This window comes from Curcuma longa, chromosome 14 (assembly GCF_044706935.1).
Source record: "Curcuma longa cultivar G26 ecotype Majalengka, Jawa Barat chromosome 14, ITB_CL_G26_1.1, whole genome shotgun sequence".
NCBI lineage: Eukaryota > Viridiplantae > Streptophyta > Magnoliopsida > Zingiberales > Zingiberaceae > Curcuma > Curcuma longa.
Window position 1 is genome coordinate 8150535 of NC_133874.1, and position 23320 is coordinate 8173854.

At 36.0% G+C, this 23320-nt stretch overlaps 1 protein-coding gene and 1 pseudogene across 1 annotated transcript; one reads left to right on the forward strand and one right to left on the reverse strand.

Annotated features, from left to right (window-relative positions):
* Positions 1–1584: 1584 nt before the first annotated feature.
* LOC141845345 (isopentenyl-diphosphate Delta-isomerase I-like) lies at positions 1585–2742 on the forward strand (annotated as a pseudogene).
* Positions 2743–2937: 195 nt separating this feature from the next.
* LOC141845323 (protein ALWAYS EARLY 3-like) lies at positions 2938–23233 on the reverse strand. Its single transcript, XM_074733391.1, has 20 exons — positions 23086–23233; positions 22204–22330; positions 20172–20270; positions 19980–20042; positions 18699–18776; positions 17525–17714; positions 15868–16151; positions 15433–15784; positions 13993–14076; positions 12413–12699; positions 12242–12298; positions 11418–11735; positions 11159–11337; positions 10812–11094; positions 9322–9561; positions 9072–9236; positions 6027–6167; positions 5726–5941; positions 5248–5511; positions 2938–3309 (listed from the first exon to the last, which is right to left on the reverse strand). Exons 2-20 carry the CDS (start codon positions 22306–22308, stop codon positions 3112–3114), a joined length of 3603 nt encoding a protein of 1200 aa, XP_074589492.1. The 5' UTR covers positions 22309–22330; positions 23086–23233; the 3' UTR covers positions 2938–3111.
* Positions 23234–23320: the final 87 nt, after the last annotated feature.

A 23320-nucleotide genomic window follows, 5' to 3' on the forward strand; every position in this document is an offset into this window, starting at 1 on the left:
ACCTGTCATGAACCGTCAAACTGACGATTTTGAATTGTCAAATCGTCGATTCTGAATCGTGGTCGGGTCTAGGACTCCCCATTTGAGTAGGATTGTTGTTGGAAAATTTGTTGACACTGAAAAAACGAATGAAAAAGTTTCTTTTGAAACGGCGTCGATGTGGTACGGTGGGGACCACAAATCGCCCACCGTTGGAGATGGCTTAAGTAGAGTTGTTTTGTTCTAAACGGCATGTGGTGATGGTGGTCTTATGCCTCCACGGAGGTATCCAACCGTAGCACGACACCTGGCACCTTCTGCCCTCGAACAAGAAGAAACCCAGCAGTTAAGCGGCGAGGGCGGCCGCGCACGTGTGGCACACAGTACCCTCCTCCCCAGCTTGGGTTTCTTTATAAAGCCCTCCTCCCCGGCGATCTCGTCGGCCTCTCGCTCTTTGCTCTCCTTGCTCCTCTCCTCGCCCTCCGCCGTGACGATGGCCGCTGTCGCCGACGACGCTTCCATGGACGCCGTCCAGAGGCGCCTCATGTTCGAGGACGAGTGAGTCTCCCTCTCTGCTCTGTCCCCTTCGATCCGCGCGGTTGATTACATAGCGTTTCGCCTCGATCCTGCTGCTTTATGGTTCTTCTGATTGTTCATTCTCCGTATGAGTTTGGTTTGCTAGGTCTGCAGTTGTTAATCGGATGAATCGCGTTTTTAGATGTGAGGTAGTTAGCGATGGGGGTTGGAAACTTTCCGGAGGAGTAGCTGATGTGCTTCCGTAGATCTAGGATTAATGGTGAATCTGGAAAATCTGATTGATCGTACACGGTATTAGTACATCTTGAAATGAATTGGATTAGAAGAGATGATGCAGCGACGAAAGCACTCAAATAAAGTATTAAGAGTTAGATATGATGAACTTTTTTTTCCTTTCAATTATCTCGTTTCAAAGATAGTATAATCATACTCCATGTAGTACTCAATCCATATCTATTTTTACTAGACCTTTACTTTTTGTATTGATTTATTCAGATTACTAATATCCTTCTCTAAGGTGAGCGTACTATGCTAATTTCCAAGGTTTACATTCTTGTGCTCTGCTGCCTCTAGTATCGCCCTTGTTGTTGTTTGTAAAGCTTGTCTTGAATCTCAACTGTGCTAGATCTGTGATTTCATGGTTGCAGATGTATCTTGGTGGATGAGAATGACAATGTCATTGGGCATGAATCCAAATACAACTGTGAGTAATGGGATCCTCCTAGCTGATTTCACCATCCATGTTAGTTTTTTCACAGCAAGTTTTTAAATTGGACTATTAAAACAAACCCTAAAATAACTACATTAATTATCAATATCAACTGGACTATCTAAATAAACCCTGAAATAGCTATTTCAATGTTTCATCCCCTTTGGGCTGCTCTTCTCTGGATTCTTTGCTTCCCAGCTCTCTGGCAAACTCAAGATTGGGTGTTTTGTGGCCATAGTCTTTTTGGATGCTTGATAGGAATAAACTCATCCAACTGCAATATGCATGATTATTTTTGTTGGTGTTGAATTATTTTGGATGCTGGATTGATTTCTCATCTTGTGTGTTTCTAGGTCATCTGATGGAAAAGATTGAATCACTGAACCTTCTCCATAGAGCTTTTAGTGTTTTCCTATTCAACTGGGAGTACCTGAGTTGCTACTTCAGGTATGCGATGAGCAATGGTGACACTTATGCTAAACCCCAAGTATTCATATCTAACTAAACTTAAATAGGTTGATCATCTACTTCCATGTGTTGATTCTTTTGTGTAATGTTGAACACTTATACTTTTGTAGATGCTAGAAGCAACATGTAACTTTTAACATTTTAGTTGTTTTCTTGTCTGCTTGGTTTCTCTACCAACCAATGATGACATAATTCCAACCCAAGAACCTTATATTTACCCTATGTCTTAAGAATATTTTTAACATGGTACTCGAAGAATCATGCTCGCTCCAGTAATATGCATACCACCAAATCTCATGTTAATCCAATTGTGTATGCAAGCGAAGACCTATTAAGAATATAAATATGTAGATCAACTCAAGCTTTTGAAATAAGTTGTTATGCAAAACACCACTATTTGCATCTATTGTTCTCATATCTTGGTGATTGCAGCAAAGATCTGAAACAAAAGTAACATTTCCTCTGGTTTGGACAAATACCTGCTGCAGTCATCCACTCTACCGAGAATCTGAACTTATTCAGGAGAACAACTTAGGTAATATTCGTATTCGTCTTCGGTCCTGGACACTATGTATCCTGACTTTTTCTGGGACAGGGGTTAGAAATGCTGCACAAGAGAAAGTTGCTGGATGAGCTAGGCATTCCTGCTGAAGATATACCTGTCGACGAATTCATTCCTCTCGGCCGCATGCTCTACAAAGCTCCATCCGATGGAAAATGGGGGGAACACCAGGGTAATCCCTGTCTGTTGGTCTTCGGTTAGAATCCATTAGTCGATGTTCCTCTTGCCCATAGTCGACTACCTGCTTTTCATCGTCCGGGACGTGAAACTGCTGCCGAATCCTGATGAAGTTGCCGACGTGAAGTACGTGAACCGAGACCAGCTGAAGGAGCTGCTGAGGAAGGCAGATGCCGGCGAGGAGGGTGTCAAGCTCTCTCCGTGGTTCAGGCTGGTGGTTGATAACTTTCTAATGGAGTGGTGGGCTCGTGTGGAGCAAGGCACTCTCCTGGAGGCAGCTGATATGGAAACCATTCATAAACTGGTTTAGGAGTCGTCGTAGGTGCTTTACGGTACCTGCATTCCGTTGGGTCTGTTGTCCGTCCCTCGGACTGACTTGTAATAAGGGTTCTTTAAACCATGTCGAAGTGACTGAATCATTTGGCATTATTGTAACAAGTGGTTCCGATGGAAGCCCTTGTTCAATTTAATCAAACTTTTGCTCATCCCTAAATAAAGATTTACAAAAAGGAAGTATGGTATAAATAAAATTAGAAAGTTGAATGATTTGCTTGCTTAGTAAAGCAGATTTGTGCTCGAGAAGCATCGAACGACAACTAGGAGATGAATAGCATGAAGAAGAAACTAAAATTGTTTGCTAGACTGACTACACGGGAAGATAGACACAGGTGAGAAACTTCTAAGCTGTCGTAATTTCTGGGGCGATAGTGCTCGGGGTCGGTATCAAAGCCAACATTTGGTTTTTAATTATACCCATGCAGGTCTCGATCTCCCTGTAGATCGGAAGGTTATGTGGAGAACATGGTTGCAAGCTCGCAAGAGCAGAATCAAGAATCTGGGCGATCTCGGCCGGTGGGTACTGTCTCTCTGTACAGATCTGCACAAGCAAATTTATGGGGCTTGCAATTAGAATTGAACAAGCATTATGAAACTATTAGGAGAATTTTTATTTTGAGGGCAGAAAATATTTAATAGATGAGTTGATATGGAAATACAGGAAAGAAACTATAGGATCGTTTCAAATACGATCATTTTTGTATTTCTTATCAATTGTATACATAAAACTTTAAACATGTCTCAAATAATAGTCTATCCCTAGCCTTCACAATTACAATTACAGATGTGGTGTAATAATAAAGCACAGCAACAAGAAAATTAGGATTTGAATATCAAATGAGATGAATATCTTCGAAGAGTGTGCATAAACTATACTCCGGATTTACCTAATAGACGAATGAAGGGAAAAGACTATCTACCTCCAAGATTAGTTTAATAGATGAGTTTCCATACAGCAAAGAATATACAAGATTGTTTCAAATACGATCATTTTTGCATTTCTTATCAATTTTATACATAAAACTTTAAACACGTCTTAAATAATAGTCTATCCCTAACTTTCACAATTACAAATGTGGTACAGTAGTAAAACACTTAGAGGAGCAATAAAAAAATTAGGATTTGAATATCAAATGAGATGAATATCTTGGAGGGTGTGCATAAATTGCTCTTTGGATTTACCTAGTAGGCGAATGAAGGGAGAAAACTGTCTACCTCCAAGATTAATTTAATAGATGAGTTGGTATGGAAATACAACAAAGAATCTATGGGATTGTTTCAAATATGATCATTTTTGCATTTCTTATCAATTATATATATAAAACTTTAAATATGTCTCAAATAATAGTCTTTCACAATTACGGATGTGGTGTAGTAATAAAGCACCTAGATGAGCAATAAGAAAATTAGAGTTCGAATATCAAATGAGATGAATATCTTGGAGAATGTGCATAAACTGTACTCCGAATTTACTTGGTAGGCAAGTGAGGGGGGAAAGACCATCTACCTCTAGGATTAGTCGAGCGAGTCCGGATACTTCGATTATATATATATATATTCCTAAACCAGCCTTAGGTATGTGAATTGTTAATTTTGTTGAAGTACATGCAGTGCCATCAGAGTTAAAAACAAGAAAATGTTTTGATGATGGTATGGATTGTAATAGAATTACAACAACTAAGGGTTACTATCTAAATATTCCCTCGATTATATGAGTTGTTTCAGATTTGGTCAATTTTAAGTTTTGCATCAGTTTTACACAACATTGCAATTCGTGAATGATTAATCATGTCGACATGTGTGTGTGCGTGTGATATGCCAGAAAGTATTTTTATGTTGGCATGGATTGTTGCTGCATAAATGAATGAACATGTAAGGATTTTTTTAAAGAACAGATTTATATAAAACCCAATACCTTAGCGATAACATTGAGGAATTGAGCCTCCATCCGCAAATCTTTTCTACAAGGCAAATCTCGAAACAAGACCTTAGCAACCACATCCTATGGTCTTTGCCAGTTGTCCTAGCTATAAAAACTAAGGGTGTTACTTCCTATCTAAAATATTCTCTTAAGGGTTTTTTCCTAATACCGTCAACAATATCGAATGAAGCAACACTAACCCACTTTTGATACTTAACAATATTCTCTTAAAAGGGTCAGTCAACAATATCAAATGTGTGTTTGCCTCAATCAGCAACTTCACAAGAGAGATCACTGATCGAATATGAAACAATGGCAGGTGATCTTTTAGATGTCTTACGATAAATCAATCTTCCAAGATTCATTTTAGTGTAGACTAAGTTTGCTAGAAACAACAAAAGAAAGAAATACTAAAATTATTCAAGACTAGAAATGAACGAAAATTAAATCCTGATTTTTGTTTGCGTTAGGTGAAAACTTGATGTATTCTACAATCTAGTTGAACAAGTGGTAATAAGAAAAAGGAAATATTTTTTAGATACTGCCAACAAAATTTACCTGGATCATAAACAGGGTAGATACACATGAGGATATTAGCTCAGAAGGAATTTGAGGATCAGCATCAGATGAATGATTGGACTTTGGACTAACTGTTGCTAAGTCAACTATCCTTCCTGTATGCTCTGGATTGCCGGCATTGCTATGTCCAGAATTAGGAGGCCCTTGTACGGCCCCCATGCTAGAAACAGAACTATTTGCCAAATCTAAAGCCACTCCAATTTTATTGAAGGCATCTTCTCCTTCCTTAAGTGTGCACATTGCCTGAGAAACAAATGAAAGAATAAGAAGAATTAGTTTGTAGTGTAGATATCAGTGGAAACTTGAAAGGAGAAACTAGTAACTAGGTCACACAGATGAAAAATAGTTCGATTGAAGTTGGACAAACATCTAGATGATAAAATATGTAATGAAGCCAACCTATTTCCAAGAAAAAGAGGTAATGAAGGAACACTGACACATTAAAGCATCAAAGTACCTTGACTGCTGCGTCAACCATCGTCCTTGCTTTTCGCTTTGAAGATTCAACAATTTCCACTACATGAGATCCAAATTCCTGATTGAGAATAGCAGATGAATTGTAAGTTTCTGGGAGTCCGAGAGATCCCGAATTTTCCATTGGCCTATTCCATGAAGGCGTTGAGTTACCATGGTACGTATTACGCTGTCTTAAAGAGAGCAAAGCAGAAGCAACCTGAAGCCCAAAGAGGCTAAAATTGAGTTTAAAGAAATTCCGAAATCAACATGGCAATTAGATTAATATTTTGCAAAAATCTGACCTGATCATTAGCATCACGTAGCTGAATAAGCACCATGGCATACTGCCTTCTGAAATGCTCCAAATCTTTTATGGTGTCATCATCCTGTTGCTTTTCAGATACTTCTTCGTTCATATTCCTCAATTCCTTCAAAAGAGCTTCCTGTGAATGCATCAGAGCCCATTAGATTCATAATTACTAAAAGCTAGTATATGTTAAGGAATGTATTGGATGAGCTTCCAGTACAGGAATTGTGAGAAATTACAAGGCAGAATCAGGTTGATAATTTACGATTAAATATAATTATTCAACTACAATGTTAGATGGTCATTATGATTCTAGATGAGAAATGGTAACATATTTATAGAATGTGCTTACAATGGCATCCAAAGTATCATATGGGCTTTATGCTAGAGCATTTTAATGAAGTAGGAGGTTGAACATAACCTATTTGGCAATACTTCAATTTACATTGGCATTCAAGAATTCTAGATGATTACAAACCTTCAATCTGTTGAGCGCCAATTACTACGCTTAAACTTCAATTTTTCATTATTCATTTTGGTTCTATTCAAACATCGATAACTATAAATTTGAATGGACAGCAGAATCAAGGGTAAACTAAGACAACCATATTTGTTCCTTGTTGGGGTTTCAGACCCTAGCTAAAATGGCTTGATTTTAATATAAAACCATGCTAACATATAGCAGCACACTTTAGCATGCATCGAAGCATGCCTATGTGAATTCAAATGAATTTTTCCTTTAGAATTTTCCCTTTAATCATTTTCTACTTATCTTATTTACTTCTGAAAGTAAAATTAGATAATCATTTCAATTAAAACTTGATTGTACTTGGTTGTGCTGACAATCAACACTTTAAAATGTATTTAAGCATGTAAAAGTATCAAAGTGAATTTAAATGAATTTTATTCCTTTAAATCCTCTTTTACACAACTTTTTTACTTCTCAAATAAAAGGTAGCGGTTGGATACTATATTAAATTAATTATGTTTTATACTATTCCATGTCAATACTCCTATAAAAGCATATTGAGATGAATTTAGATGGTTTTACTACTTTAATTTTCTTTTGCTACAATTAGATAGTCAATGAATTGGGAAAAAACATTATCAATATAGCAAGAATCTTCATTATTATTAATCAAATTCATTTGAATTTACTTTTTTAACACATGAATGTGTCAAATCATGTTGAGTGTTGACATAATATAATACCTGTAGCATGAAAGACATTACTTGGATCGCATAGTATTAGGTTTCAATACTGAAATAGTAAATTTCATCTCATGCCTCCTCAAAAATGTGCCACATAAAATAACGTGATTGGCTTCCTTGCCCCCAGTGGTCCTAGCATTTCAAGAAGTTTCACACTCTACAATATTACCTTTAATTCAGCCCTTTTTTTCAAGAAGAATGACTTTAATAGCAGGAAGTTAAAAGCCTAGTAGCACAAGGTCATAGCATCCCCTATCAAACCAATTTCTTCATTAATCTATAATGACGGTTACAATGAAACTAGCTAACAATTACCTCATTTCCCCTATCTTCTTCAAAGATTAAGTTTGTTGATCTAGGATGTGTTTACTCTAGGAGCTCCTACGCCTTCTTAAAGTTGGTATTGTTTCAATAAACAACTATCCGCATTGTGTTTTACAATAATTTCTTACGCTACACTATCTATTAGATTATATATGTATAAGCGTCTATTAAACTTGTGAAATATAACCTTACTATTAAGGTAGAATAAAAAGTTGATGATACTCATTTACGTTGGTAATGACTAACTATCATGTATCAATGTATCCCATATAGTCTTCACTACTTCTTGCATGAAAGAATCTATATCTTGATCACTTGTAGTTGTTGTTAGTATAGATCCAAACTAGCAAATTCATACAAAACAAATTGGAGGTAGGATACTATGGATGAACTTTTGGATATTGAATACCATGCTATATCAATAAAGTGGAAAACTTAGACATGCTCTGACTGATGAATTTCTTCTCCATCATGCAAGTATCATTTATTCTGGTTTGCTTGCTACCGTATTCTGGAAATCCAGGTTAATGTCAGCAAATCTATTGGATATTTTAATCTTATGGAATGAAAGAATCAACCAAGTTCACAATGTGATGAGGCAACTCAAACGTTCACAATTTTACCTAATGTTGTAACAACACTTGAGTTACGTCCGCTAGCACCAACCATGCCACAACTATAACACATATCTTGGTTATAGTCATGTTAGCTAGGGAGGCATGAAGAGTGACTAAGTATTCTGAGTAAGCTGTAATATCATTACCACAACCGTTCAATTCGTCATACATGGATCCTTCAAAATTGTGTATAGGGAACTCTTCGCGTTGTTGTTAATGTTGGTATTTGCATTTTTCTGTCATGTGTCAAGTTCTCCTTCATTGCATATTGTATTTCTTGAAAAATCTTCAAACAACAAGATGTTTGAGGCGTGTGATCTCATCACTATGTTCAATTATATCACAATGTTTGAGGTGTGTATTTCTTGGTTTAAATGTTAGCCCCCGTGATGGTAGGGATGTGAGCCACATAAATGCAAACTTAAACCTTGATCCAAGCATTAAGCTTTTCTTTCAATTTATGGTTATGAAAGTTCAGCAAGACAATGATTTTTTTTTTTCAATATCAATCTTCATTAACCTCTTCAATCAATTTGATGGTTTTGGAAGTTTGAAATACCTAATGTTTATCTACTTTTAATATGGATATACATTAGCCTTTTTTTGGTCAGAATACATTAGCCTTTGTTTATATAGGCATCATAATTTGCTGCACCATTGACCACAGCACAAACCATATACCCTATAAAATAATGTATGGTTCAACTAAAACTAGATGTTTGTCAAGGATTGAAAAGTAAATACTGTGTCTTCACATTTAGAATATAATAAGAGGTCATTGGAGAAGGAATTGTTTTAAGTCGTGCCATTTAAATTATTGAATCTGAATCATAATAGAATGACCATAGTATTGAGAACTGAACATACATACAAAGAATCAAGATCACCTTTTTATCAAGAGCACGTGATAACTCAGCAAGAGCTCTTATATCAGCTTCTCTTTCCTGAATTTGTGATAGAGAACAGGGTTGATGATACATGGCCTGCTGTGCTGCAACAGCAACTTGATTTACAGTAGCTTTAGCTTGCACAATGGCATCTAATGTGTCCCCCTGCCAGAAGTTCATTGCATATAATCACTCATTAGCCTTCTAGAATGCTTCAGATTATAGAATATATATAGTGAAAAGGGGTAACCTTGGCCTGTTTCATTAGTGTATTCATTTGATAACTAGTAGCAGAAGTAGGGGAGCTCCCACCACCAATGTCAAAACTCTCATTAGGATTAAGTCTCATAGAACTTCCAGTCCGCCAATCCTTGGTACAATCGTCTAGTTTTAGATCTTTCAAACTATTGCTATGTCTGCTGAGACCAATATTCCTTCTCAATGCTTCAGGAATGTTTACAAAGGGATTCACTGGCATGCAGTCAATATCCTGAAAAATAAGAAACGATAGATGTATGCCATTCAAGAGTCAGTGTTATCCCTATTGAGGATAAAGAATTATGTCATTTGGGAAGAGATTTTAAAAAAACTCTAAGCGGCCAGATAAGAAGTATATGCATGAAAAAACCATTTTGTGTATTTCATATAAAATAATGCTCTGTATGTGACCACATGAGGCATTTAGCAAGGTCAATATTATGTGCTTGAGTCGATCATATAGCTTGAGTCAAAATTAGCCAAATAAAAACTAGCATGCAGACCAATACATAGAGTGAGGAAAGTGAGAAATGTGATAATGAGTGATTTAATGATGACGTTCTGCTAGATAATTCTCCTAAACAGTATCGATTCATATAACTGTTATTAGCTACAGTTGTGAAATGTACCTAATAATTAAACTTCTCAAAAATTCATTGCTAATGATATGGTGCTATAATGATTGAGCAGCATACTGAGCCTATGAGGACAGTGAAGCACTTCTTTCCAACACAGTGCAAGAGGCACGTCCATCCTCACACAAAAGTTCTAAAAATAACAGATATATCTTACAGAATTAGAGAAACTATGACTGAACCAATGGGAGAGAAAGAAACTGGGAGGATAAAAAATTGACTTGTAAAATGGAAAAAATTCATGCAGTCAAGGGGATTGAAAGAGAAAAAGATGAGGTCAACTGGTGGTATGGCCACAAAATGATGTTGAGTTAGCCGTTGATGGAATGTGGGCTGATAGTCACTTGCAAACGAATGAACCGCAGGTTACACCAGAGTTATAAATGTCATATATGCTAGGCAGTATATTATCAGCACAACTCAAGTCACAAGCATATGATGTCCCATGATGCTGATACAGCACGATAGCAAATTGACATCTTGATTTGAGACTTTTGGGTTGCAGGGAAAAGAACATTTTATCAGCAATAGCAAATAGTTGTGAATAATAAGGCAGGAATAGCAGTATTAATTCACCTACTACCAATTTCAAGCATGTTCAATAAAAGGATGAAAAGCCTCAAACCAATCATTTCAGAAGAAAAAAAGATTTCATCCATCAGTTCAAGCTATGTTGAAGCAGGAAAGTAGAAATTATTTTGCAGTAACTAAGAAACATAATTTTAAAGTTTATATAGTTGGCAACTCAAGCCAATCAGCAGAAAAGAAAAGAAAGAGACAACAATTTATCAAAACAGACTAGATAAATAATATTAATTAACCAATAGAAAATGCAGTGCCGGATTACCATAACAAATTCAACGCCTAACTCAGGACGATCAAATTGAATCCTGCATCTACTCCGGTCAGCAGTCAAAACACTTCCATTATGAAGTTCTCGTGTTTTAGGGTGACAAGCAATGACCCGTTGACCTACTGATAAAGGGCGAGCTAGGTCCAAGGGAAGACCTTCTCTAAGACCAGCTCGAAGATCAGTATAATGTGCCCTGACTGATTCTCTATACTGCTCAAGCTTCTCTCTTTCTTCCTTCAAAAATTGTTCAGAGAATCGCCGTGGTTTTCCAAGAGAACTGAAATTTGAATAAAAAGGTTATAGACTGCAATCCAAATTAAAAGAGTCAGTTTAAGACAAACCTTCGTATGACACCCCACTCCACACGAGTTAGTCTAGGTATGTGTCCTAACCTCACATGATTCAAATACTCCACAAACTCACTTTTGGCAAACCATGGATAATCAATGGCACTGTAAAACCACTCAAACATACACCATCTCCGCAGCATTTTAGATGATAGACAATGAGAAAGTTTTCCCTGAAATGAAACAAATTGGACATTATTTCTAGCAGTAATATTTTTTAAAAAGAATATATTGACCAAGAGTATACAAGTACCTTAAGCTCAAAAGTGCTGCAGGTGGCATGAGAGAGTTTATCAGGATGATCGGCCACACCATTTGGTTTAAAATCCTTCCAGGCCAATGCTTTTATTAGGCTTATCTTGCGACGATTTCTACGTGTCCTATGCAATTTACCTTGGTTTTCAGCGGCAGCATGAGCCACTGTCTCACTTAAGTGTATAGCTGTTCTTCCAGCATCAACAGGAGAAGAGTTCTCTGGTGGTTTAACAAACTTGTCTTGCCTAACCACTGGAGCAACTTGACTTACTCGTTTACCCTTCACAATGAATCTGTTTCCTTCTTCAGCAGAAACCTATTGAACATGGTTATAACAGCATAAATACAAATCATATAATTTCAGCAAAATAAAAGGGAGTGGAGGCATCTATGTAATCAACCTCAAATAATCGTGACTAACATGGTAGTTTGATGATGAGAATGATAATGATATATAGGTGAGCAGATATCTAATTTGTTTGGTACTGCATATACGTGTGATGCAGAAGGCACAATATATATATATATATATATATATATATAGCACCTAAAATTTTTTTCGTTTTGAAAATTTTTGTATACTTAATACTATAACCCAACCCCTAAACCTTAAAGGAAAAACCCTAAATGGCTTAATCACAAGCCAAAAAAAAATAAACAAAAAATAATAAAAAACAGAAAAATCCTGCCAATGCACAATCACGTACAGTTGCGCACCGTGCGTCGTGCAAGATATCATTTTCGTATATATATATATATAACTTTGAAGATTTAGAAATAAAAAAATATTGAAAAATAAAAAGCTGAAGAAAGGCAAATTACCTCCATCCTCTGTGATTCACTTTTCTGAGGTTCATTGAAGAAGTCAAGACGTGGAATCTGCAAATGGTAAATAAATAATAACACATTTTGCATCAAAAAGAAACTTAAACTATTATTAACTGAATAAATCAGATAAAGATGAAAATACTTAAATGATGATAGATCTCATACTTTTGAAGCAAACATTTTTGGCTTTCTTTTCTCTGTCAAATCAATGCATTGTTGGGCTTGAAGATTCATGTCAGCAATAGCTTTTGCATCAGGCTGTGAGCCCTTTGCAGATTTAGAGCTTTTCCTGGAAGGCATGTCAGAACCAACACTTGCAGGATTCCGTCGCTCCCTTTTCCCTGAAACTTTAGCCTTATCTCTATGGAAATTTATGGGTAACAATTCCGATATATTAGGCTTCTCATCCATGTCCATATTTTCTCGTTCTTCTTTAACCTTGGCTGATGATTCTACACATAATAAAGATAACACAAGAAACATAATGCTCCATCAGTAAAAATGAAATCAAAGAAAATGCAAAAGAAACAAATGGATATGAATCCTCCATAGATATATAGGTATACATACATTTCAATTAGATTAGACTAACTCAGTAAAGGTGAGAAACAAGATTTCATGTGTGCAAAGCAGGAAGCTAAAAGGATGCCAATGTGTCATCATGTCCAACATTATACTTAAAGAGCACATAATATCTGAAATAAAAAATTGGCTTAATGAGCAAGGACCAAAAGTTGTGGTAGTTCCATGTCAGCTCAGTGTGCACAATTACCTAAATGGCTCCTAATTCATGACACTGTGGATGGCACCATCCCAAATGGCATCCAATCCATCATGGCAGTTTGGGGCAAAATCTTTTACTAAGACCATTATTAATTTGTGTACATTGAAATTGTTCTACCCTACCATCAACAATTGCTTGGTCTAGTGGCAAGCAAGCTACATCTCCAGATTTTCACCAAAGGTCAGGGTTCAAATATTTATAACAACACAATTGGGAGGATTTAATCTTGTCGCACTTGCTTCAAATGGAGAATTTACATCTACTATGGTTTGGGGACACATCGTGATCAAAGATTAAAAAAAAAATAACTGCCCCTTTTCGGTATTGCTGGGTTATGCATAGACTTCAGTAGGAGTAGATTCATCTAAATTGGACGCAAGTCTGTTAGTGCGCACCGATAAACAAAGGCTAACTTCCTTGGTAGTTCAATCCATGGGAAACTTCTCATCTACATACTCTGGCCTCCCTTTCATCGCTCACAGGACCACCAAGACTTATATACTTCTTTTCCCGTCCATACTTCCAGAGAGAAAATCCCTAGTAGAATTATGGATTGCCAGGTCATTTGGAACAAGAGAAACAACCAGACTACCAGAAACAAACAGTGTCCTCCATCTATGTTATTGAATGGATCGTCAAATACTCCTACTGGATAACTCATACTGGTCCATATCCCTAGAAGCACACTGCATGGTTATATATAAAAAGTAGTGTACATCCTTGATCCTTCTTGCTCTTGTATGTACTAATACCACATTCTTTAACAAAAGTGATGAACCAATGGATTCCATTACATTAAAAAACAATGATTGGAGTTACATGCAAACCCATAAAAGTAATTCAATTCACTCAATGGATAAATATTTTTAACTAATTTATGCGTAATATATTAAATTGTTAAGGTGAACATGCAATTTGTTAGAGAGAAAATGAAGGGGAAAGGCCAAAGTTTGAAACTAACCAGCTTGAACAGCAGACGATGGCAGCAAAATGTTTACAGACAAATCTGCTAGTGTCTGCAAAGCATCCAGGGCAGTGTTCTCATCTGCCAACAAAAACCATATGGGTGAATGTCCATTACTAACTAGCATAGCATCAAATGATAAAAAAAGAAATTAAAGGAAGAAATAGGAAGAACAAAAATGTTGGGATGAGTACTGTACCTAAAGTTAGCAACAGAAAATTTTTACTTGATGACTTTGTAGCAATGTTAGCAACAGAAAGATTTTACTTGAAGACTTTGTAGAAAAAGATGTAAGTTTACATGTTGATACTTCTAAATTTATAAATAAAAAAATAAAAAAAGGCATTTTCATTGAGTTTGTATTTATCATGTTGATTCCTAATGATGCAATGTGGGTTTTGACTTATAACAACATTTCATTTGAAACAAAAAAAAATGAACTTACATGATTATGGGTCATAGGCACTAGATAAATACGTTAGTATGCATTGTCACATCACTATATTCAGACTACAGCCAAGCAATAGTGAATAAGTATTGTGAAGTGTGAACTAATATGGAAGAGGAGAGGGGGGCGAGGTGGTGGTAGCAGGAAGAACAAAGGAATGAGAGGTGGAGATAGAAAAGAAGAGGCAAAATTCTCCAGAAGAGTCGTTGATATCATCCAGTGGCCCGGGATAACAACAAATGGCTATATCCTCTGTCAGCATCATTTAAGGTCTGTTTAGTTAGATGGAAGATCTGAGGGGAGGAGGGAAAGTGACACAAAAGATGTACAAAATGATAGAGTTATATCTATAATTTTGTAATCCTTCCCCCTCCCACCTTATTTCCAGTACAAGTAAATGGACTGTTAGAGAATGCCATATGTACTCTCGGATTCAGATCCATCCAGAGGAAAATGCAGGAACTCTCATAATATTGAGTTAAAACTATCACTCAACATGGCTCCAATCAACAAAAGGCACACGTCTTAGGACAGGCATGAGCCAAGACTTTCAGACATGGATGAGGCATGGTCAAGCAAACACTAAAGACATTCTTGGTTCAGGAAGGAAGATATGCATGTATAATGTATCATAATCATCAGCACCATTTCAATTCATCACAATCATGATATCGTGTTTGTTCCAACAGTTGGTATTGGTTAAATGAATCTTGTCCATTCAATGGGCTCTATGCAAGACTATATTACCAGTAATATTCAAATCAATTTAATCATATCAACATATAGCCTAATATTCACTTTATCAGTGAATGCATTAGTACAACAGCAATCAAAATATAAAGTAGAAGCATACTGTTGCAATTTCTATTATGTCAACCTATAAAACACCGATATTAATGTTAATTTAGAGAATGTTCAGACTCATGAACCCAACTAAGGAAATGGATATCTAACAATGATAGTAAAGAAAGACAAACAAGGGCTGGAACCTCCAAAAAAGAGTTGCCGGCTTCTTTTCTTTGATGATCCACGAGTGGGTTTACTGTCTCTAATCTCTATGTCTTGTTCATTTTTTATTTTCTTGACACTCGATCCTTCCTCAGTACCACTGCATGCCTCCCTATCATCATCAATTTGAAAGATTTCCATGTCTAGGTTCCTTGGTCCTTTTCCTTGATGCTCCTTCAACCTTTTTGGAGCGCCAACAGTTCCTTCACCTTCATTGCCGTCTCTACTAAAATACAAATTCTCAGCTTCCCTACTACCTAAACTAGCTTCATGACATTCACCATCCATTTGAACACTGATTAATTTGGACCTGTCTTTCTCCATTTCAGCACTCTAGATTCATAAAGGAGAATGATTCAACATGAACAGAAAACCAAAGCAGCAAAATGGACAATACAAGCACAAGCAGCAGCTACCTTTTGTTCGCTACTTTTAATTGTAGAAGAATTTGAATGGTTGACCCTCCTTCCAGGTGTCAGAGATACTTGTGGTAAGTCATAGCCGCCTCTTCGCAGAACCTCTGTCAAAGCGATAGCTGCAACATGAGCGCCTTCATCATCAACAGAGTCAACTTCTGCCATCGAAGACTGTTTACTTATATACGTTGGTCTTTCCTTGTCATCTTTGAGGTACAGATTTGAAACAGGAACACGAGGAGTCCTTTTTCCAACAGCTCGAGGCTGATTGCCAGAAAAGAGATCTACAAATATTTCAAATCAATTTAATTCATCTAATGAAAAAAAAGTCATAGAAATACTCCCATGCAAAAAGGAATCAGGTACACATGATGACTTGAAAAATCAAGCACAAGGTCAAAAACAAGAAAGCAAGCAAGTCCATCCGCCTATTTCCTATATCACAAGTGCGAGATTTTGTTTACAGAAGTTTCCTTAAGGGTATAACTTTCATTAAGCAGTCCATGATACAAGCATTTGTTTATGGTGCAATAATCCATGGTCTCTATCCATAGGATATGATAACGAAAACCTTGTTTGGTAGGTTCAGAAGGGTAATTTCTGAAATAACCATATTTCTACAGAAAGCATCCAAGACTCTGAAACACCTATTAATGATAGTGGTAATTGTAAGAAAAGAAAGACAGCGCAAAACTTTGAAAGGTTAAGTCAAATTAATTGTTGATTTACATCGTGCTTGACAAGTTTACATACTTGCATCCCTCAGCAAGTATAATTTAGGAAGTGGAAGACATTTAATACTTTCATTTCAAAAGACATGTGCGTCAAGACATACATACAAATTAGAGACATAAAAATATTCACCATATTATTGTCACTTTCTCGTTATTCTTCATGTAATAGATATTATAATGAACAAATATTCATCAATGTTAAGGCTTGCACATTTGGCACCACATTTGACCTCTAAGGTATTCTAGTCCTCTGGATGTAATTTCTCTCATCCCCCATAAAAGTTAAAACCCAAATTCCAAAGGTGATATCTGTGGAAGTATATTCTTCAACACTTTCCTATTAAAAAAGGGAGGAGAAAGAAGCTTTTCTCCCTCATAGAAACATGAGATGGAAATAACTGCAGCTATTAGAATAGGGCATTCAGATATAAAGTGTTTAATACACCAAAAAAATCTACATTAGCACTAATGTCTCACTCAATGAGACCTACATTTATCAAGAACTTGTAGTGTTTTTTTTTCTGTGTTGTTGTTGTTTAATGAAAATTGACCTAATTTATATGTTTTTTATAGGAGTAAAACAAAAATCCTAAAATGTAAGGATCTTTGCCAATGTAACTATGTTGTCTATATGTTCAGATTTCTAGATTTCATGGACTTTACTTTTTCACTTAATGCACTTATGGACAACATACCCCCCTGATCCTACATTTGAGCTAAATTATCGGAGCAACACAATTGACATGATATTTGATTTGTCAGTCGTAACATATTACGAGATTACGTGATCAAGTCACAAAAAGTGAAAATGAATAAACTTTCAGTTAACAAATAGGGAATTTAGAAATGACTTGAGGAAGCCAAATCCCTGGCTGAAATACATTGAGCTAATATAGAACTATTTCCGAAAGCATGAAATTTACCTCCAGAACGCTTCTTCTTCAACAAAGATAGGCATCCATATCTTGATGACACTGATTGATTTTGCAACCTATCAGGAGAGTACTCATCAAAACCTTTCGAGTTAAGCCGAAATTTCCCCCGACCACGCTTCTGAGGCTTTTGAGAGGTTCTTGCTACATCATTTCTTTCTCGATCACTATTGCCTCCTTCCTGTTTATTGATGGTTATTGGCTTTAGATCACAGAGGCCAACAAACTGAATGCATGGTAAAAGGAGCAGAGTTCAAGAACTGAGAAGTCATAATAAAAACTTTACAGACTCTACAAAAGATTGAGGCAATCAAAAAACAAAGAAAACACTATTTCAACTGGATGGTAAAAAAAAAACAAGACAAGCAACATACGAAAGCATATTTCATGAAGATCCAAAGAAAACATGAAACAAAACTATAGACAAAGAGGAGCTGTGACGAGACAAATATATAGGTATATAATGTGTCTCGTAGCCTCCAAGCCATACTTTTCCACATTTCACAAATGAAAATAATAATAATAACAGGTGTTTCAAGAGAGAATAGTTAGGAGAGAAATATGACATAACATTCAATGTGAATATAATCCCTCTATATAAAATCATCTTCAAGACCTTTGTGTTATCAAAGGTTAATGAAATTCAAGACTATGATTCAAAAGCAGTTATTCTTCTTACATAAGGGAAAAGTAGAAACCATCTATCCCTAGTCTGCTTGCAGCAAAAAGAGTTGCAATCTTATCATTTAAGATAAAACTTGTTATTAAAGACAGCAAAATCAATGGTATTCGAGGAAGAACAATGCATCCAGGATTCAGTCAGAAACATAATACTGCTAGACATTGGTTAATTACAGCAACTGCTGATGGAAAAAAGAATGTTGACGAGAGTTCTCTAATGATTTGTTGGTATTGTTTGCAGTAAGATCGTTTGTTGACAACTAGTTAATTAGTTAAATGAAACTGATTTTATCAATCATTTCATTAAGAAATAGAATAATCATGGCATTTGATTCTAAATATGCTGTATCAGGTTGTCATGTTGAAAGATAATAGGATGCTATGTTACTTCTTCAGTCAGGTTCACAATTTCCAGTATCACCAACAAAGTCAGTCTCTAATTACCAGTTAATTTAAAATTAGATGATAAAATCTTCAAGCTTACCAGATTGTTGTAGTGATCGATCATCATGGCAATCAATCCAGCTGCAGTCGCTGTTCCTTCTGGAAGGGATAAATATGCCTGATCCATAATAAATGTTAAAGATTCGCCAACATAACCATGCAATACACTGTCTTTCTCTATGCATAATCATAAAAATATAATAGAGAAAATGAATATCAAAAGTATCAGTTGCATTTCAAAAAAAAGAAAGAAAGGACTAAATTCCAACTAAAGGCATTGATTTCTTATTATTCAAAGAACTTTTCTTAAAAAAATGGCCGTCAATAGCCTACATTCTCCTGCAAAAATTGACGAGGAGAGGGATGGAAGCATCTTGTGCATTGAGTTTTCAGTAAGAAGAATAGAGATAAATCATGTTACAAGTTCTGACCAACCTGAAAAGTTGTGGAATTTAGTTTCGGCTTCATTCTCAAGTCAATTTCAACTAGTTTTATTACTCAATTTTAAATCTGAGATGAATGATGTTATGGTTTTTTGTTTCAGAGTCATTGCAGAAAACTAAAAAGTCAGTGTGTAAAAGGACATTAAAAGCATGGGCAGCTTAGACAAACAAATACAACAGTGGGATTCAACGTACACAATCTAGCTTTGTGCAACCATACAACATGATCTTTATTTTCTAAGATGAAAAGAAATCCACTAGTCAGATTCTGGTAAAAGATACAAAATATTTTTCTAATTGTTCATTAAAAAGTTCAGTAGATGTGAAGTCAAATGAATCCAAATTTTCTCGTCTACCTTAGATCGATAAATAGAAACTTGTTATCTTGTGTGACACCAAATTTCTTGTTTATACAGATGTGAAGGAAATGACAACAATGAGGCTATACTCATATAAGATACTATGATAGTTCTCTCCCAAAATGATGCCTTAAATTAAGAAAATCAATTCAATGGATGATTAGAAAAAATGATTCCAACAGGCTAAGCTGCCAGAACATATTGTGAATTCCTAAAGGATATTTATAGCAGCAGCAGAAGCCTCACGACAAGAAATTCAACATGCAAAGTTAGAAAAAGATAAAATGGAAATGGGAATTAACTTTAAGGGCCAAACCAATGGCATTCTACTGAACAACATGAAATCTAAATTGAAATGATTGTCCATGTTTGGTAGACAATATATTTATGATAATTAATACTACAATACGAGACAGACAGATTGCCTGTCTAAACAATTTAAATGCAGAATATTACTATAGAAGTGCAAATGCATGATGGATTTTCACTTTTAGCAAAGAGGAAATCAAGAAGCAATACTTTGTTCATGTTGTAAAGTGCTTCTGACATATCTGATGTTCTGTTACGTAAGGTACCAGCAACCTGCAAATCAAATATGAGATATGTTACATCCAAGATATCATAAAACATTCAAAGGATACCACAACTCAGATGATCACAGTTGCACAATATTAAATTCTTCTACTGTTTCAGAGAGGGAAAAGTGCATACCTTTTTCCAATCTTTCCCATACTTACGGTAATTTTCATAGAAATGTTCAAGTTCATCCTTGCTCCACCGAGAACCTAGCATGTCAGACAACTTCCTTTTCTGCATTTTCAAGATGCCACATGATAGCTTTAATTACTGCCAAACTATATTTAATTGCAAACAGAGTTGCCAAAAAAAATACAACATTTATGAAGTATTTAGTAAAATTTCATTTTCCCCAACATTCTTATTTGCAAATTGCAATAGCTGTTATTTTCTAGAATTATAGATGAATAGAATATCTCTCAATTACTTAGTAACCTTCTTCATTTCTCATAAAATTCATGGTTGTAGCTCGTTGATGCCTTTGCTATGAAGCACAACCTATATCTAACAGTGAAGTGGGATCCACAAAAAATTGTTTGCCAACCATGCCTCTCAGTCTCATTTTTTGGTTCCTCCATAACATGAGAAATTCTCAACTTGGGTTTCTTCCTAGACATGGATGGTTGATGGTAGCTTGGGTGCCTCATGTGAATAGCTAGAAGAAACTAAGGGCTATACAATATTCACTAGGAAGGATTATATAAAAACTTCATCAGCAAACATAATTAATTTGCCCATCACAACTAACTTTAAGTAATGAGGGGATAATTGAGGGAGGTCGTGAAATGAAAACACTTCCTCATCTGCTCTGATTGCAAAATGTGTCCATTCCATTGCCTCAACTCAGTTTGGCTAATGCCATTAATTTCCATTCTATTGCTATAATTTCAACTATTAAGAAGTACAAATTATTTGGTCTTAGATTTATATATTCCCAGACCATGGAAGTTAACAGTTGCCTTTCATGTATCAAAGAGAAAATGAAAGAAATATTTGCTCAACTTGATATGACCCAAGTGAAAGAAGAGAATATTCAGATAATTCTAGAAGAGAATTTTATTGAATCAAATGAGGGAGGCAATCAAAGCAGCTATTGTAAATAATTGTCTTGTCCACTAGGAGTTGCTCCACATCTCTGTGTTGACCTCATTCAGTCTTGTCTCTAATTGTACTGGATATTTTCTGTGAGATGTGCTAAGTACACTTTATTTTCAGCATTGATACTTTCATGTTTTATATGCTTATGACCACTTGGACATTTATTTTGATGTGAAATCTTATTTCATTTATGCTTGTGTGGTGAAATTTATGGTTGTATGCCACTTGTTGATAATTTTGATATCATTTCTTTGAGCATGTTATATATGAAGTTTATATACTTGTGATTGTGCTATGATTGCATTATTTATGTGATTTTTTATTCATGTTAGCATGATATCTCTTTGGTCATTTTGTTGTTTGTCAAATGGGGAGAAAGATAGGATCTATGTTTATTCATCATGATTTGTTATCTTATCATATCCTCCAGGGGATTTCTGTTTTTTCTATCATTTCAACTATTAAGAAGTACAAACTATTTGGTCTCAGATCCAAGAAACATGAATGCATCCTCAATATATCAAAATTGAGTTTTACAACTCATGCATGAAATCCAGTGTCCCGCAGTCATTTTTCACTCAAAAAGATACAATTATCAGGAACCATCTTATGATGCAAGAAGGGAAAATATAGGAAACTATTCGAAGAGATACATCTTAAGATATATGAAATCCAGGAGAGTGCCTCAGAGAATAAACTGCTCTTGCTCTCATCATGGAGAAGAAGTAATTTTGAAATCCCTCAAGATATGATCCTTGAGGAAGTGATGCATTTGGTACATGCAAGTAAAAATAACTACTGTGTAACTAAAATTACGGGATAAAAGATGTTTTCCAGTGACTTTGCAAATGAACAAAATCTTCAATGCCATGATATTAGGCTACTTGTATTGATTCACATTCTGTTTCTATAACTTGCTCCACTTTTTCTATTAAATTTGTAAAAGCATTTGAAAGTGACATTTTGAGGATAGTGATTTGATCAGATAGTATGGCAAACCATCTAAATGATGAAGCAGATCTGTTGAACCAAACAATGAGCTGCGGAACAAGGAAAGGAGAGAACTTACTCGTTGCCGGCTTTGCTTTGGATGTGTCTCATCCTTCTCAGGCCACTCTTCAAAATCCTTAGCAAAGTGCCTGTTCACATTTCTCAATTTTCTGGTTGAAGTCATTGAAATTTCTTCTCTGTTGCCCCTGAACATCATCAGTAGATACTTAAATAAGGTTCATCCAGCATGCCTTACATTAGCAAGGTAAATGTTATGTGAGTGATTCAAGAGTAGACAAATTTCCAATTGAACAAGACATTCTAAAAATGAAACTAGGCTTTGATTAAAGAAAACTAATGCATAACGATGTGAATAATTGGAGGAGTAAATCATCTTGCCAATAAGACACAAATCAAATACCTTATATCGAGTAGGTAAAAACCACGGAAAAAAACAATTCAATATACATACAAAATAAATAAAACCAAATCCGGTGATACAAGACTGATTAAAGAGAAGAAGAAAAAAAGGTACGCATGTCACAACCGATAAGATAAATATGAATAACATAGAGAAGAGAACGACATGAAGCTAAGAGTCCAGAACCTCCATATAGTATGCTACCGACAATATATAGTACCAAAAGCAAACAAAAATACCAGCAATGACACGCGAACAACTCGGGAATAGCAACAAAAACGAAACTCCGCCACACTGATCTATCACAAAAACAATTCCGAAAGCAATTCAAATAGTCTAAAGATAAAGCAAAAAGGAAGAGAGAAAATAAAATCTTCTTCAAAGGGAAACAAAAATTTGGGGCACTGGTAGCGGGCAAGAACATCGAAGGAAGTTTGGGGAAAGGAACAAGAGGCGAATACGGTGTCAATTAAGAGCTCAGCGACGTGATCCGAAGCGAGAACATACGAAATATGAAATCCACGAGGGATCTCCACTTACACTTCCGACTTCTGCGACGACAACCACGAGATCGAGACACGGCCAAATTCGAGCAAACCTTCGGGCAGACCCAGAGAGATAGGGGCGAGGGAAGCAGCGAGAAGCGCGCGAGGGCTCGGAGGGCGAACGGAACGCCTTCTCCGGCGGCCGTGCGGGGCGGGCGACGACGGGCGGCGATGCGCGAGGCGAGCAGCGCCTCCTTTCCGCGCTCCTCCGCTTCGTTTCTATTTCGATG